Raw genomic sequence first — 16,859 nt, 5'->3', positions numbered from 1 at the left:
TGTGGGGGGGGGGGGGTGGGGGGGGGGGGGGGGGGGGAGACAAGGCGCCTCAATAAGATTTAGCCTACTGAGCCTACAGTTTTCTGGCAGACTTAGATATATAGACACAAATGGTTCTAACACAATTTTATTGGTAAGGGAATCTGTCTTTTTTTTTTTTTTTTTTTACAATATTACTATATAAAGAACGATCGTGTCCCACTGATTATTGCCAACATAGAGCTCCACAGCGACATCTGGTGGGGCCTGGCCCCACATGCAGAGACACCGCAGAACATATTACAGACCATATTCTATACAAATTATACAGATAATTGAGTCTTTTATCAACAGGGAAAGTCAAGAAAAGTCAAACAAATTTAAATTTAAATTTCAGTTTTAATCCATTATATCTTTAACTTCCCACATGCAAAAATATCTAAAACAGTAGTTAGATATTGAGAACAAAATTATTCAATTCAGTTGAACACTTTCTTTAAACATGAATTAGCATAATCATTATGTAAACTTGACACCCACAACACATTATTTCCCATCCTCTGTTATCAATAAGTAATAATAAGAAATCCCACAGAAGAAGCAAAAACGCTAAATGTTAAATAAATCCGAGAAATCGTCTGAAGAACAGCATTACCCGAGATGTAAAGCAAAATGTGAAAAGCAAAATCCCTGAAGAAGGCTCTAAACAGCTTAAATTATAAGTGACAAAATGTTGCTACATTTAAATCGGGATTCTTCTTTGATCTCAATTTGCCCAAAATTCTGGTCATCAGCAAACTGAAGATCAGGGTAACAATTGATGTCAGATGGCCTGAAGCATCATTTCTGTAGATCCAGTTCACCTGTAAAAAGACACTTGTAGAAAAATATGTCAATCAATTGTAATATGATCTTTGTGTTTACAAAGCAATGAAAGTTAGAGACGAATTTACCAGTCGTCTGTTGCTCCCAAGAACTAGTGGTCCAAGGGACCGACTTCCTGAGTCATGGTAAGATACGTCTCTCCGGCGGCGGTTTTGGTGTCCAGGAGAGCAATCCTTGTTACCAAAAAAAAAAAAGAAACACATTAGAGGCTTCTGAAGGTGTATAACTTAATTGTACATGATTTAACCGGGACCAGGTCCACAATGGTACTTACAGCTGTGCAGTTGTTGTTTTCCGAAAGAACACAAGTGAACATTGCAGTGCAGGTAGATCTCTGTGTAGTTGGTAAAAGTGAACATCCTGAAGGAGAAAACGTGCCGCAGTGGAGGACACCGTTCTTAATCACCTCTACGGTTCCATCTGCTGGATTGGGGCACCTGTGAAGCAGAAACCATGCAGGAGTTAAAATTTGAAAGCAGGCAGTAAAGTAACAAGAGTTATAAAGATGACAGATGTTCTCGTTTACTGTGAATCGATGAGATCCCAGCGGACGGGGTGGTCTGCATTATTTTCTGGCGTGGCCCAACAAGATTCCAGAATTGTGGAAAGCTGGTCCTCATCCACTCCCACTGTTTTCACCTCCACGAAAAGCACTTTATTAATTTCAAGGCCTATGATTGCGTTAGTGCTGAAGGGCGTGAGGAAGTCTTCATCTTCATAGGGGGTCATTATCAAACGATATGATCCGGTGCCAACAGGAAGTTTCTTGTCCACAATGCTGCAGAATGAACATTCAGTGTGATCACACAGATGTATGCATTTGATTGGTTGACTAAGCTTCTCTAGTTTATTGGACTAGATTTTAAATAATCAATGATTGGAGCAGACAGATGTAGAACTTGACAAAATAGAACAGTTGGTAAAAGACAGCAAACAGAGAAAATAGGATTGTCACCTTTCCATTGGATTGATGCCCACAGCCATTGACAGGGCTTGTTCCAGAGGGTAAACACAGCAGAAACTCAGATTAAGGGTCCTCTGACGGCTGATCAGACCTCCATGAGTATCCACATCACCCTGAATGGTGTTCTCATACATGAAGTGAGTTCCATTGCTCTAAACAGCAAAAAAAAAAAAAAAAAAAGATTGTATCAGTTGACTGTAGCAACAGAATTTAAGTTCTAAACAAGATGTTTTAATTTCCTAACTATACCCTCAGAGTTGTCCCACACAGATGTTCATCGTTGTCAAAGTGGAACACGAGTCGTCCGTCCTGGATCGTCCCGGTGCAAGATTCATTTCGAAGGTGGAGAGCACTGGAGTGAAAGCCCGCTTCAAACAGCTGGCAGCGAGATATCGACATGATGCCTGAACTGCTGCTGCATGTGATGTTTGAGTCTGTTCACCAGAGACAGAAAGATTAAGAGGTTCAGTGGAGCCATTATAACTCAGCACAGTTATCCTTTCACTGATACACAGATAATCTATAGATCTACTTATTTCTGAAGCCAGGTTGCAGTAAAGCTCTCCATTCTCTACTGGTTTGCATTACTGCTGTCAAAGAAGTTGATAGACTGGAGTTTCTAGTTTTTAAACGAACAAAAGACTGAATGTATTTCATATGGTAGCAACGCCACCTTAGATGCCAGTGCTTTGGCTTTCAATTTAAATAACACTGCTGAAAACTGAGGGTCTATTACATAATGATTTTACATTTAAAAATCTAATCGACTACTGTCATTATAATATAGGTGGATTCTGAGCCGAGGTCTCAACAAAATTTCATTATGTTGACACTGTGAATGAAATGATTGATTTTCTTGAAAAAGGAATAATTAGAGAACTAACCTCCGGACAGCAAATCTCTCTTATATATAAAAATGCACAAGTGTATATCTATATATCAGAATTAAATTCTACTCAGCTGAAATGTTAATATCACTTTTTTAATGTTTTTAACCTTACCGTAGCTCTCATTGTTGGGTCTATGGTGGTGCTCATCACAGAAACAGCCGTACACACCATCTTTCTCCCCACACCGCTCATACTCTGTACAGTGCAGCTCTTCACAGGGGCCTGTTTCAGATTAAAAAACAAAATCTGAAATATTACAGATGAACAGGAAAACATGAACATTACAGGACAGATCTATAGATAAAATACACACACATATATATATATATATATATATATATATATATATATATATATATATATATATATACACACACACAGAGAAAGAGAGAGAGAGAGAGAGAGAGAGAGAGCACGAGAGAAAGAATAGAAACCTTTACCCTAGAAATAATATAATTACTATATCAATGTGTCAATAAATATGAACTATATTTAACTGATGTCAATAAAAAAATTATTTTGTTATCAACAGATTTATTAATTTCTATTTTTTTGTTGTCGGCTCTATAAACACAAAGATGTTATTACATATAAAAGGAGTAAAACTATGTTTTTTTTTTTTTATTATTAGATAGATTAACTTTAAGCTTACCCTGGAGTTGGAGTTGTGTGGTGGCTCTATAAACACAAAGATTTCATTAAATATAAAATTAATGAAACTGATGTCAATACAAAAATATGTTTTGTTTTTAAATTATTGGACAGATAGATTTCACTTTTAAGCTTACCTGTAGTTGGAGTTGTTGGCGGCTCTATAAACACAAAGATTTTATTAAATATAAAATTAATAAAACTGATTGTCAATAAAATAAATATGGTTTGTTTTTAAATTATTGGATAGATAGATATAAACACAAAGATTTAATTAAATATAAAATGAATAAAACTAATGTCAATTCAGTAAAATGCAATTTTTCTTTTAATTATTTGATAGATAGATTTCACATTAAGCTTACCTGGAGTTGTAGTTGTTGGCGGCTCTATAAACACCAAATATTTCATTAAATATTAAAATTAATAAAACTGATGTCAATATACAAAATATGGTTTGTTTTTAAATTATTGGATAGATAGATATAAACACAAGATTTAATTAAATATAAAATGAATAAAACTGATGTCAATTCGGGGAAAAAAATATATTTTTCTTCTTAATTATTGGATAGATAGATTTCACTTTAAGCTTACCTGTAGTTGTAGTTGTTGGCGGCTCTATAAACACAAAGATTTCATTAAATCTAAAATGAATAATACTAATGTCAATTAAGTAAAAAAGCAATTTTTCTTTTTAATTCTTGGATAGATAGATTTCAGATTAAGCTTACCTGTAGTTGTTGTTGTAGTTGTTGGCGGCTCTATAAACACAAAGATTTCATTAAATATAAATTTAATAAAACTGATGTCAATATAAAAAAATATGGTTTGTTTTTGTTTAAATTATTGGAAGATAGATTTCACATTAAGCTTACCTGTAGTTGTTGTTTGTAGTTGTTGGCGGCTCTATAAACACAAAGATTTAATTAATATAAAATTTATAAAACTGATGTCAATATAAAAAAATATGTGTTTTTTTATTATTGTATAGATAGATTTCACTTTAAGCTTACCTGTAGTTGTTGTTGGCAGCTCTATAAACACAAAGATTTTGTTAAATATAAATTTAATAAAACTGATGTCAATATAAAAAATATGGTTTTGTTTTTTTTAAATTATTGGATAGATAGATTTCACTTTTAAGCTTACCTGTAGTTGTTGTTGTAGTTGTTGGCGGCTCTATAAACACAAAGATTTAATTAAATATAAAATTTATAAAACTGATGTCAATATAAAAAAATATGTGTTTTTTTTTTATTATTGTATAGATAGATTTCACTTTAAGCTTACCTGTAGTTGTTGTTGGCAGCTCTATAAACACAAAGATTTTGTTAAATATAAATTTATAAACTGATGTCAATATACAAAAATATGGTTTGTTTTTAAATTATTGGATAGATAGATATAAACACAAAGATTTAATTAAATATAAAATGAATAAAACTAATGTCAATTCAGTAAAAATGCAATTTTTCTTTTAATTATTTGATAGATAGATTTCACATTAAGCTTACCTGTAGTTGTAGTTGTTGGTGGCTCTATAAACACAAAGATTTAATTAAATATAAAATGAATAAAACTGATGTCAATTCGGGGAAAAAAATATATTTTTCTTCTTAATTATTGGATAGATAGATTTCACTTTAAGCTTACCTGTAGTTGTAGTTGTTGGTGGCTCTATAAACACAAAGATTTCATTAAATATAAAATGAACAATACTAATGTCAATTAAGTAAAAAAGCATTTTTTCTTTTTAATTCTTGGATAGATAGATTTTAGATTAAGCTTACCTGTAGTTGTTGTTGTAGTTGTTGGTGGCTCTATAAACACAAAGATTTCATTAAATATAAATTTAATAAAACTGATGTCAATATAAAAAAATATGGTTTGATTTGTTAAATTATTGGATAGATAGATTTCACATTAAGCTTACCTGTAGTTGTTGTTGTAGTTGTTGGCGGCTCTATAAACACAAAGATTTAATTAAATATAAAATTTATAAAACTGATGTCAATATAAAAAAAATATGTGTTTTTTTTTTATTATTGTATAGATAGATTTCACTTTAAGCTTACCTGTAGTTGTTGTTGGCAGCTCTATAAACACAAACATTTTGTTAAATATAAATTTAATAAAACTGATGTCAATATGAAAAAATATGGTTTGTTTTTAAATTATTGGATAGATAGATTTCAGATTAAGCTTACCTGTAGTTGTAGTTGTAGTTGTTGGCGGCTCTATAAAAACAAAGATTTCATTAAATATAAAATTAATAATACTAATGTCAAATAAGTAAAAAAATCTATTTTTCTTTTTAATTCTTGGATAGATAGATTTCACATTAAGCTTACCTGTAGTTGTAGTTGTAGTTGTTGGTGGCTCTATAAACACAAAGATTTCATTAAATATAAAATTAATAAACTGATGTCAATATAAAAAAATATGGTTTGTTTTTAAATTATTGGACAGATAGATTTCACATTAAGCTTACCTGTAGTTGTAGTTGTCGTTGTTGGCGGCTCTATAAACACAAAGATTTAATTAAATATAAAATGAATAAAACTGATGTCAATTCGTAAAAAAAAGCTATTTTGCTTCTTAATTATTGAATAGATAGATTTCACATTAAGCTTACCTGTAGTTGTAGTTGTTGTCGGCTCTATAAACACAAAAATTTTATTAAATATAAAATGAATAAAACTAATGTAAATTCAGTAAAAAAGCTATTTTTCGTTTTAATTCTTGGATAGATAGATTTCACATTAAGCTTACCTGGAGTTGTAGTTGTAGTTGTTGGTGGCTCTATAAACACAAAGATTTCATTAAATATAAAATTAATAAAACTGATGTCACTATAAAAAAATATGGTTTGTTTTTAAATTATTGGATAGATAGATTTCACTTTAAGCTTACCTGTAGTTGTTGTTGTAGTTGTTGGCGGCTCTATAAAAACAAAGATTTTGTTAAATATAAATTTTATAAAACTGATGTCAATATAAAAAAAATATGGTTTGTTTTTGTTAAATTAATGGATAGATAGATTTCACTTTAAGCTTACCTGTAGTTGTTGTTGTAGTTGTTGGCGGCTCTATAAACACAAAGATTTAATTAAATATAAAATGAATAAAACTAATGTCAATTCAGTAAAAAAGCTATTTTTCTTTTTAATTCTTGGATAGATAGATTTCACTTTAAGCTTACCTGTAGTTGTAGTTGTTGGCGGCTCTATAAACACAAAGATTTCATTAAATATAAAATTAATAAAACTGATGTCAATCTAAAAAAATATGGTTTGTTTTTAAATTATTGGATAGATAGATTTCACTTTAAGCTTACCTGTAGTTGTAGTTGTAGTTGTTGGCGGCTCTATAAACACAAAGATTTCATTAAATATAAAATTAATAAAACTGATGTCAATCTAAAAAAATATGGTTTGTTTTTAAATTATTGGATAGATAGATTTCCCTCTAAGCTTACCTGTAGTTGTTGTTGTAGTTGTTGGCGGCTCTATAAACACAAAGATTTTGTTAAATATAAATTTTATAAAACTGATGTCAATATAAAAAAAATATGGTTTGTTTTTGTTAAATTAATGGATAGATAGATTTTACTTTAAGCTTACCTGTAGTTGTTGTTGTAGTTGTTGGCGGCTCTATAAACACAAAGATTTAATTAAATATAAAATGAATAAAACTAATGTCAATTCAGTAAAAAGCTATTTTTCTTTTTAATTCTTGGATAGATAGATTTCACTTTAAGCTTACCTGTAGTTGTAGTTGTTGGCGGCTCTATAAACACAAAGATTTTGTTAAATATAAATTTTATAAAACTGATGTCAATATAAAAAAAAATATGGTTTGTTTTTGTTAAATTAATGGATAGATAGATTTCACTTTAAGCTTACCTGTAGTTGTAGTTGTAGTTGTTGGCGGCTCTATAAACACAAAGATTTTGTTAAATATAAATTTTATAAAACTGATGTCAATATAAAAAAAAATTTGGTTTGTTTTTGTTAAATTAATGGGTAGATAGATTTCACTTTAAGCTTACCTGTAGTTGTAGTTGTTGGCGGCTCTATAAACACAAAGATTTATTTAAATATAAAATGAATAAAACTGATGTCAATATAAAAAAAATATGGTTTGTTTTTAAATTATTGGATAGATAGATTTCCCTTTAAGCTTACCTGTAGTTGTTGTTGTAGTTGTTGGCGGCTCTATAAACACAAAGATTTAATTAAATATAAAATGAATAAAACTGATGTCAATTCGGAAAAAAAAGCTATTTTTCTTTTTAATTCTTGGATAGATAGATTTCACTTTAAGCTTACCTGTAGTTGTAGTTGTAGTTGTTGGCGGCTCTATAAACACAAAGATTTTGTTAAATATAAATTTTATAAAACTGATGTCAATATAAAAAAAAATTTGGTTTGTTTTTGTTAAATTAATGGGTAGATAGATTTCACTTTAAGCTTACCTGTAGTTGTAGTTGTTGGCGGCTCTATAAACACAAAGATTTATTTAAATATAAAATGAATAAAACTGATGTCAATATAAAAAAAATATGGTTTGTTTTTAAATTATTGGATAGATAGATTTCCCTTTAAGCTTACCTGTAGTTGTAGTTGTAGTTGTTGGCGGCTCTATAAACACAAAGATTTAATTAAATATAAAATGAATAAAACTGATGTCAATTCGGGAAAAAAAGCTATTTTTCTTCTTAATTATTGGATAGATAGATTTCACTTTAAGCTTACCTGGAGTTGTAGTTGTTGGCGGCTCTATAAACACAAAGATTTCATTAACCATATTATTAATAAAACTGATGTCAATATACAAAAATATGGTTTGTTTTTAAATTATTGGATAGATAGATTTCCCTTTAAGCTTACCTGTAGTTGTAGTTGTAGTTGTTGGCGGCTCTATAAACACAAAGATTTTGTTAAATATAAATTTTATAAAACTGATGTCAATATAAAAAAAATATGGTTTGTTTTTGTTAAATTAATGGATAGATAGATTTCACTTTAAGCTTACCTGTAGTTGTTGTTGTAGTTGTTGGCGGCTCTATAAACACAAAGATTTAATTAAATATAAAATGAATAAAACTAATGTCAATTCAGTAAAAAAGCTATTTTTCTTTTTAATTCTTGGATAGATAGATTTCACTTTAAGCTTACCTGTAGTTGTAGTTGTAGTTGTTGGCGGCTCTATAAACACAAAGATTTCATTAAATATAAAATTAATAAAACTGATGTCAATCTAAAAAAATATGGTTTGTTTTTAAATTATTGGATAGATAGATTTCACTTTAAGCTTACCTGTAGTTGTTGTTGTAGTTGTTGGCGGCTCTATAAACACAAAGATTTTGTTAAATATAAATTTTATAAAACTGATGTCAATATAAAAAAAATATGGTTTGTTTTTGTTAAATTAATGGATAGATAGATTTTACTTTAAGCTTACCTGTAGTTGTTGTTGTAGTTGTTGGCGGCTCTATAAACACAAAGATTTAATTAAATATAAAATGAATAAAACTAATGTCAATTCAGTAAAAAAGCTATTTTTCTTTTTAATTCTTGGATAGATAGATTTCACTTTAAGCTTACCTGTAGTTGTAGTTGTTGTCGGCTCTATAAACACAAAGATTTTGTTAAATATAAATTTTATAAAACTGATGTCAATATAAAAAAAATATGGTTTGTTTTTGTTAAATTAATGGATAGATAGATTTCACTTTAAGCTTACCTGTAGTTGTAGTTGTTGGCGGCTCTATAAACACAAAGATTTATTTAAATATAAAATGAATAAAACTGATGTTAATATAAAAAAAATATGGTTTGTTTTTAAATTATTGGATAGATAGATTTCCCTTTAAGCTTACCTGTAGTTGTAGTTGTAGTTGTTGGCGGCTCTATAAACACAAAGATTTAATTAAATATAAAATGAATAAAACTAATGTCAATTCAGTAAAAAAGCTATTTTTCTTTTTAATTCTTGGATAGATAGATTTCACTTTAAGCTTACCTGTAGTTGTAGTTGTTGTCGGCTCTATAAACACAAAGATTTTGTTAAATATAAATTTTATAAAACTGATGTCAATATAAAAAAAAATATGGTTTGTTTTTGTTAAATTAATGGATAGATAGATTTCACTTTAAGCTTACCTGTAGTTGTAGTTGTTGGCGGCTCTATAAACACAAAGATTTATTTAAATATAAAATGAATAAAACTGATGTTAATATAAAAAAAATATGGTTTGTTTTTAAATTATTGGATAGATAGATTTCCCTTTAAGCTTACCTGTAGTTGTAGTTGTAGTTGTTGGCGGCTCTATAAACACAAAGATTTAATTAAATATAAAATGAATAAAACTGATGTCAATTCGGGAAAAAAAGCTATTTTTCTTCTTAATTATTGGATAGATAGATTTCACTTTAAGCTTACCTGGAGTTGTAGTTGTTGGCGGCTCTATAAACACAAAGATTTCATTAACCATAATATTAATAAAACTGATGTCAATATACAAAAATATGGTTTGTTTTTAAATTATTGGATAGATAGATTTCACTTTAAGCTTACCTGTAGTTGTTGTTGTAGTTGTTGGCGGCTCTATACACACAAAGATTTAATTAAATATAAAATGAATAAAACTAATGTCAATTCAGTAAAAAAGCTATTTTTCTTTTTAATTCTTGGATAGATAGATTTCACTCTAAGCTTACCTGTAGTTGTAGTTGTAGTTGTTGGCGGCTCTATAAAAACAAAGATTTCATTAAATATAAAATGAATAAAACTAATTTCAATTAAGTAAAAAAGCTATTTTTCTTTTTAATTCTTGGATAGATAGATTTTACATTAAGCTTACCTGTAGTTGTTGTAGTTGTTGGCGGCTCTATAAACACAAAGATTTAATTAAACATAAAATGACTAAAACTAATGTCAATTCCGGAAAAAAAAGCTATTTTTCTTCTTAATTACTGGATAGATAGATTTCACTTTAAGCTTACCTGTAGTTGTAGTGGGCTCTATAAACACAAAGATTTAATTAAATATAAAATTAATAAAACTGATGTCAATACAAAAATATGGTTTGTTTTTAAATTATTGGAAAGATTTCACTTTAAGCTTGTAAATAAGCTTGAAAATAAAAAAAACCTGCCTAATTTTTGAACAGAGAAATGTTGCAGCTCACCATTTTCACAGCCGGGTGGATCAACACCAGCTACTTTCCAGCTCTTGGCAAACACCACTTCAGAGCTCACCACCAGACCTTGTGGGGTTGTAAAGTCATCTTCAGGGTGATTGTTGAAGTTTCCACAGAGGCCACATGTGTTGTTCTGGTAAGTGTAGGGCACACTGATCCGGACGTGTGAAGACATGTCATAGGACACCAACACTCCAAAGTCAGTGCTGATGATCATGGAGGAACCAGACTGATTAACCCGGATAGCGCCATTGCTGAGGGCAAATGGGGCTGGTAGAGAGTTTCCATTGACCTGTAACCATCACAATAAAAAATGTGGCAATTATGAACAGAACAAAAAATGCTCATGTTTTGTTACAGTAAGAAAGAATGTCTCGTTACCTTAGCCACACCAGGAGCTCCTTTATTGAGCTCAATAGTTTGATTGTAGACAAAGACTTTGACAAGCTGTGTGCTGCCACCAAGCTCGTTCTTTCCCTCTACTCTGTAGAAGGGCACGTTATTCTGACACTGCTCGGATAGAACGTGAGTGCATGTGCTCTGAAGGGGAAATGTTGCGTTGTCAAAGGTGTTGGTCTCTCCGCCCACGGTGCAGGTGCGTCTGTCCACTGACATGCAGGAGTATTGGAAGGATGTTGGCTTACAGACTTGGGAAAAGGGGCAGGGTTCATTGATGCATTGAACCCCTGTTGTGGTACAGGTGCACTTCTGTGCACAGGTGCTGTCACTCCAGAAAGAGTCGCCAAGTTGAACAGATTGACCTTTAAGAAAAACAAAACAGGAACAATAATCATTTGAAGGCTTTGATTCTATTCTGCAAAATAAATTGTTGAATTATGTAAAGTTTGAATTTTGGCATTTCAAACACCACAATTAGAATGATATCAAAGAAATGAAGGGGTTAAAGCGGAAAGATAAAACTGAAGAGCTGCTTAGTGTTGAGTGCACACATTTTTGCAGTTCTTCCATCATATCAAATTTTAAATTTATTCATATAGCACATTTAAGAACAACTGCCATTGGCCAAAGTGCTGCACACAAAAGAAAAAAACAAAACAGTCAATGGTAATTCAATACAAACCCTGTATAAATAAAGAAAAGTAGAGAAAAACTTGCAGTGTTAAAAGCCAGTGAGTATAAATCTGTTTTAAGAAGAGATTTAAAAGCACCAAGAGTTGAGGCCTGTCTAATATGAAGGAGCAGCTGGTTACACAATTTAGGAGCTACAACACAAAAGCCCAAACAACTTTGTGGACCAGCCTGGACCTTGGGACATCTAATACAAATGGGTATTAGATCTAAGGGATCAAGAGGGCACATAAGGCTGCAGGAGATCAGATAAATATGCAGGTGCCAGCCCATTTGGGCCTTATAGATCAACAATAAAACTTTAAAATCTATTCTAAAATGAACGAAAATTGTTCATGTTAGGAGGCGAGCTGCAGCGTTCTGGACCAACTGCAGTTGTGAGAGGCTGGCCTGGCTTATACCCACATACAAAGAATTGCAATAATCACATTGGGAGCTAATAAAGGTGTGAATCACACATTCAAAATCATTGAAAGCTAAAAATGTTTTCACTTTGGATAACAATCTCAGGTTAAGAAATGATGTTTTTACAACAGAACTAATCTTTTTCTCAACATTAAAACTGGAACAGTTTTAAGATTTTCACATGAGATTTTACTGAACGGGGCTTTCATGAGACACAGACTGGGGTTGTCCCTTGTTCCCCCCAAGACATGTACTTATTATTAAAAAGAAGTACCTTCCATTTAACACAGCTCTTACCATTGTAATTGCAGCCTGTTGAACCTTGATCTACACGGAAGACCCAGCGTCCAGGTACATTGACGTTACTATGAAGCCTGAAAAAGGAGTTGCTTCCGACTGCATTATTAGTCATTGATCCAGGGATGCTGAAGTGGTGAGAGGAATCGGCTGTGTCATATCCAGCCTAGAAATTACATGTGCATGGTTAAATGCATTTCCTTTTGTATTTTTACAGAGATGTGCACTCGGTTGAACACAGCATTCATTTGTGTCGCTCTAACCTGTACAGACTTTGATGTATTTGCTATGGACCCATAATTCATCAGCACAAATGAGAATTGCCCATCAGTGGTCAAGACGACCTGAAAGGTTGTTTGCTGTGAAAAAAAAAATATATAATTTTTTTTAAGAAGGAATTATTAGAACAAACACATTTTCTTTTAAATTTCAGATCACATATCAAATTGATTTCAGCAGCTATAGATATATCACTCACTTTTCCATTCTCGTTAAAATAGGCAACATTTTCCCATGTTGCAATAAAGACCCAGTTGGCATGAAAGGAAAGGGCTGGGAAGTATACATTGATGTCATCCGAAACTTGCTGCAGAACTGGGCCACTTGAGCGCTGAAAATAGCTGATGTTGCCACTGCGTGTGTTATCTAAATCGGCCCAGAATGGAGCGATGATGTCTCTGCCTCCATGCCTTGGAAATTGTTCAGGAATGTAGCTAGACCATGGTGCATCAAAGGTCAGATCACCGTTGTTGTTCAACTGAAAAAACAAACAAACAATCAAACTGGTTACTGATAATAACTTACATTTGTTTTTGTTTTTCTCTTTACAGTAAAAAAGTGACTTGAAGTATAAGAAATTAGGGAAACATACAAAAATCTGAGAGTAATGCTGGCCAAAAAAGTTAAAGCTCTTTGACTGTGGAAGGTTGAATCGAGGGGCGCTTCCATCATCTGATCGGGGGCTCTTCACTCCAAGATTTTGGTAGGGGTAAAGTGGTCCTACAAAGTAAATGAGAGATTACCTGATTAAATTGGAATGTAAATTTGGATTACAGCAGCATTTTAGAAGCATTCCGTATAGGCCTTTATTCAGAATTAACGTTAGAGGTTACAGTGCCGTGCAAAAGGAACTCAACCCCCCTGTCATATGTATCAGACAGAAAAATAGATGGATAACTTTAACGTTCAGCTTACCTTGGGCCTGTGTTGTCACTCCACCTATAAAGAAACACAGATTAAAAATATAAAAATCAATATAACTAGATTTAGACAACTGCTTATTTGTGTTACTAACTTTTTTAATTCAATGTACAGGTATACATAAATGTAACTAATTCATGTATTATAGTTATTATTAGTGGTAGCAGTAGTAGTAGTAGTAGAAGTATCAGCATTTTTATTATTAATAATAAAAAATTAAACATCATCATCATGGGTTGTCAGTCAACTTATAAAAACACAGATATCATGGAAACAAAAGACCCATTTGATTTTTGTGGCAACAGATCTTAGCTTTTGCTTAGCTTTAGTGTCTTACTAACAGTTTTTATTTCCACATATACAGGTATATATTCTGTTCATAACTTTTATTGACAGAATTTCTAGACGCAGCCAAGGTGTTGAGGGGATCTGTTTTGGTGGCGTTAGGATTGCGTCTCTGCTATTCGCGGATGACGTGGTCCTATTGGCTTCATCAGGGCGTGATCTACAGCTCTCACTGGAGCGGTTCGCAGCCGAGTGCGAAGCGGCCGGGATGAAAATCAGTGCCTCCAAATCCGAGACCATGGTGATGAGCCGGAAAAGGGTAGAGTGCCTCCTCCGGGTTGGGGAGGATGTAGTGCCCCCTCTATGGTTACGAGCTTTGGGTCGTGACCAACGATATCCCGGATACAAGCGGCTGAAATGAGTTTTCTACGTAGTGTGTCTGGGCTCTCCCTTAGAGATAGGGTGAGGAGCTCAGTCATCCGGGGAGGACTCAGAGTAGAGCCGCTGCTCCTCCACATCGAGAGGAGCCAGTTGAGGTGGCTCGGGCATCTGGTCAGGATGCCTCCTGGACGCCTCCCTGGTGAGGTGTTCGGGGCACGTCCCACCGGGAGGAGGCCCAGGGAAAGACCCAGGACACGCTGGAGGGACTATGTCTCTCTGCTGGCCTGGGAACGTCTTGGGATTCCCTCGGAGGATCTGGGCCAAGTGGCTGGAGAGAGGGACGTCTGGGCCTCCCTACTGAAGCTGCTACCCCCACGACCCGACCCCGGATAAACGGAAGAAAACGGACGGACGGATATACAGATATACTTATTAATACATTAATTAATGTAATATCAATAATAATGACAGGTGTTTAGAAATATGTATGCTAGTTTTATTTCATGGAATGTATTACTTTTAATGAGTTTCAGGATATGATTAACCTGGCACATTATCAATCAGGACATTTAGCAGAACTGTCTGAGCTTATTGGGCAAAGCAACACCTAGTGCCCGCCTACCAAAGGTTGGTTGTAGCCAATCACTGTATCAAATTGAAACGTAAGCCGCAGGCGCCATGAGAAACCACAGGTTACAATGACAACTGGCAGCTATCGCTTTCATTAAAGCAGTAATTCCAGCCTTAAACCCATTATACTGCAACGTGATTGGCTCAAACCGTCTTTGGTTCGGTCACAAACGGTTGAAGCAGGAGTGGTGTTTGTGAATACACAAATACCGCAAGAATTCAGCTTGCAGGCGAGGTCAGGATAAGATAACTTTAACATTTATTTATTTAATATGATTACTTTTTCCATTAATATACTTTCATTTAATAGATTTCTATTTGATCTATACACACTTAGTCATGTAGGATCATGGGGGGCTGGTGACTATCTAAATCAATCAATGGACGAGGTGGTGTACACCCTGGACAGGTCACAATCCCATTACACATTTTTTCTCTCTTATGGGTGTTTTTGCAGATTTATTTATATAGTGGAACATTTTTACAGTTGTTTATGTCATAATAATTTAAGCATACATTTTCAAGTCTATGCCACAAACATGCTTTTTAAAGTAAAGCTGTCTTATAAAGAAACTTTAAAAACACACCCTCAGGAGTTTAAAAAGTGCTGGAGTCTGCAGCAAACGTTGTGCTGTTAACATGTTAGGAAGGTCGGCAAACATTTTTCTTGACTCATTACCACCAAGGTCTAACGGTGGATATACATTATTAAACACTGTATTTAATTTTTTCACAAGAAATCATTTAAGAACAAGTTGTGTGGCTGCTTACCTGTAGCCAACAGAAGCAGTACAGGGATTATGATTTGACCTGCCATTCTTCAAAAGTTAAAAGTCCAACCTGGTCAAAAGACTTTGTAAAAAGTAATAAGACTTTTAGGATATATTAATCCAGACATGCACACGTATTTAAAATAAAACATTTCTAAATGCAATTTACTCCTACAAAGACATTAAACAGTATTTTAGTTATTGGGGGAAAAAAACTTTTTTTTTACCTTTCTATGTGCCTGTGCTGCGTCAACACCTCGAATGACAGTACAGGGCTGCAACAAGGCTTTATACTGTGGCAGCTGGCACAAATCCAGCATTCTCTGTTTTCCTGTATTGAACAAAAGACACAATCCTGCTTCCTCATATTTTAGCACGGTAATGTTTGATCAACAAGGATCACCTCATTGGTTCCAGGTAAGAACATTAACACGTTAATGGGTCTGATTCATATTTACTTTCTTTCTTTCTGTTTCTTTTTGCTACTTTGACAGCAGATTTGTCTAAGTAGAGTTTGAGTTAGTTTTAGCTCTGTGAGAGCATGATATCCTGTCCAGGTTGGATGGACTACAACGCCCATTGAACCCCTCATATCCCACATCGTCATCCCATGTGGCGCCTGCTGCACTCTTCTGGACAGAGATCTCTAAAGTTGAAAACTGAAGCCGACGTCCCAGTTACAGTTTTCCGATCACCACTGGGGTCTTCACGTATTACAACTTTTCCTCAAGTTTTAGCCCTTTTTACTGTACATTCCGTGCTTCCTCTGTACCCTTTTTCTTTGGGATTGCAACAGTTTCTTTTTTTCCCCCTTTTTTTTCCTTTTTTTTCTCCCTGCAACAGTTTCAGGAGATTTCAACCATCACTTTCGTAATAAGCTCAAGCTTTTGGTTGTGTAAATTACATTTTACAAAGTATTTTCGAGTTTGCAGCTAAAAACCACAGATTAAGCATAACATTATGACAACCTGACTAATAGTGTGCTGGCTCCCCTGTTGCTGCCCTGACCCATTGAGGCATGGACTCAATATACATCTGAAGGTCTTTTGTGTTATCTGTCATCAAGATGATAGGAAGCACTATAACTATGAAGTGGGTCCTTTGTTGTCCAGTACATCCTGCAGACGTTTAACCAGAATGAGATCTGGAGAATTGGAAACCCACATCAACACCTCAAACTCATTGTTGTGCTCTTTAAAGCAATCCTTAGGGAGTATTTAACTT

The 16,859-nt window shown here is 33.3% G+C and overlaps 1 protein-coding gene across 1 annotated transcript; it reads right to left on the bottom strand.

Moving 5' to 3' along the window:
* Positions 1-1,138: 1,138 nt before the first annotated feature.
* On the bottom strand, positions 1,139-15,972 carry LOC105922549 (alpha-tectorin; the record flags this gene model as incomplete). The annotated part of the gene is given in 17 exon segments (XM_036130814.1): positions 1,139-1,235; positions 1,238-1,301; positions 1,391-1,642; positions 1,820-1,980; positions 2,078-2,262; positions 2,830-2,940; positions 10,252-10,266; positions 10,382-10,399; positions 10,567-10,870; positions 10,960-11,339; positions 12,370-12,535; positions 12,633-12,728; positions 12,848-13,126; positions 13,241-13,368; positions 13,564-13,587; positions 15,637-15,717; positions 15,863-15,972. Coding segments are annotated over 16 exon segments (2,326 nt in total), but the record flags the coding sequence as incomplete, so codon positions are not given.
* Between the last annotated feature and the right edge of the window lie 887 nt (positions 15,973-16,859).

The sequence above is a fragment of the Fundulus heteroclitus genome, unplaced genomic scaffold, assembly GCF_011125445.2.
Source record: "Fundulus heteroclitus isolate FHET01 unplaced genomic scaffold, MU-UCD_Fhet_4.1 scaffold_382, whole genome shotgun sequence".
NCBI lineage: Eukaryota > Metazoa > Chordata > Actinopteri > Cyprinodontiformes > Fundulidae > Fundulus > Fundulus heteroclitus.
Note: the sequence above shows the minus strand (reverse complement) of the source record. Positions and strands in the feature narration are given on the sequence as shown.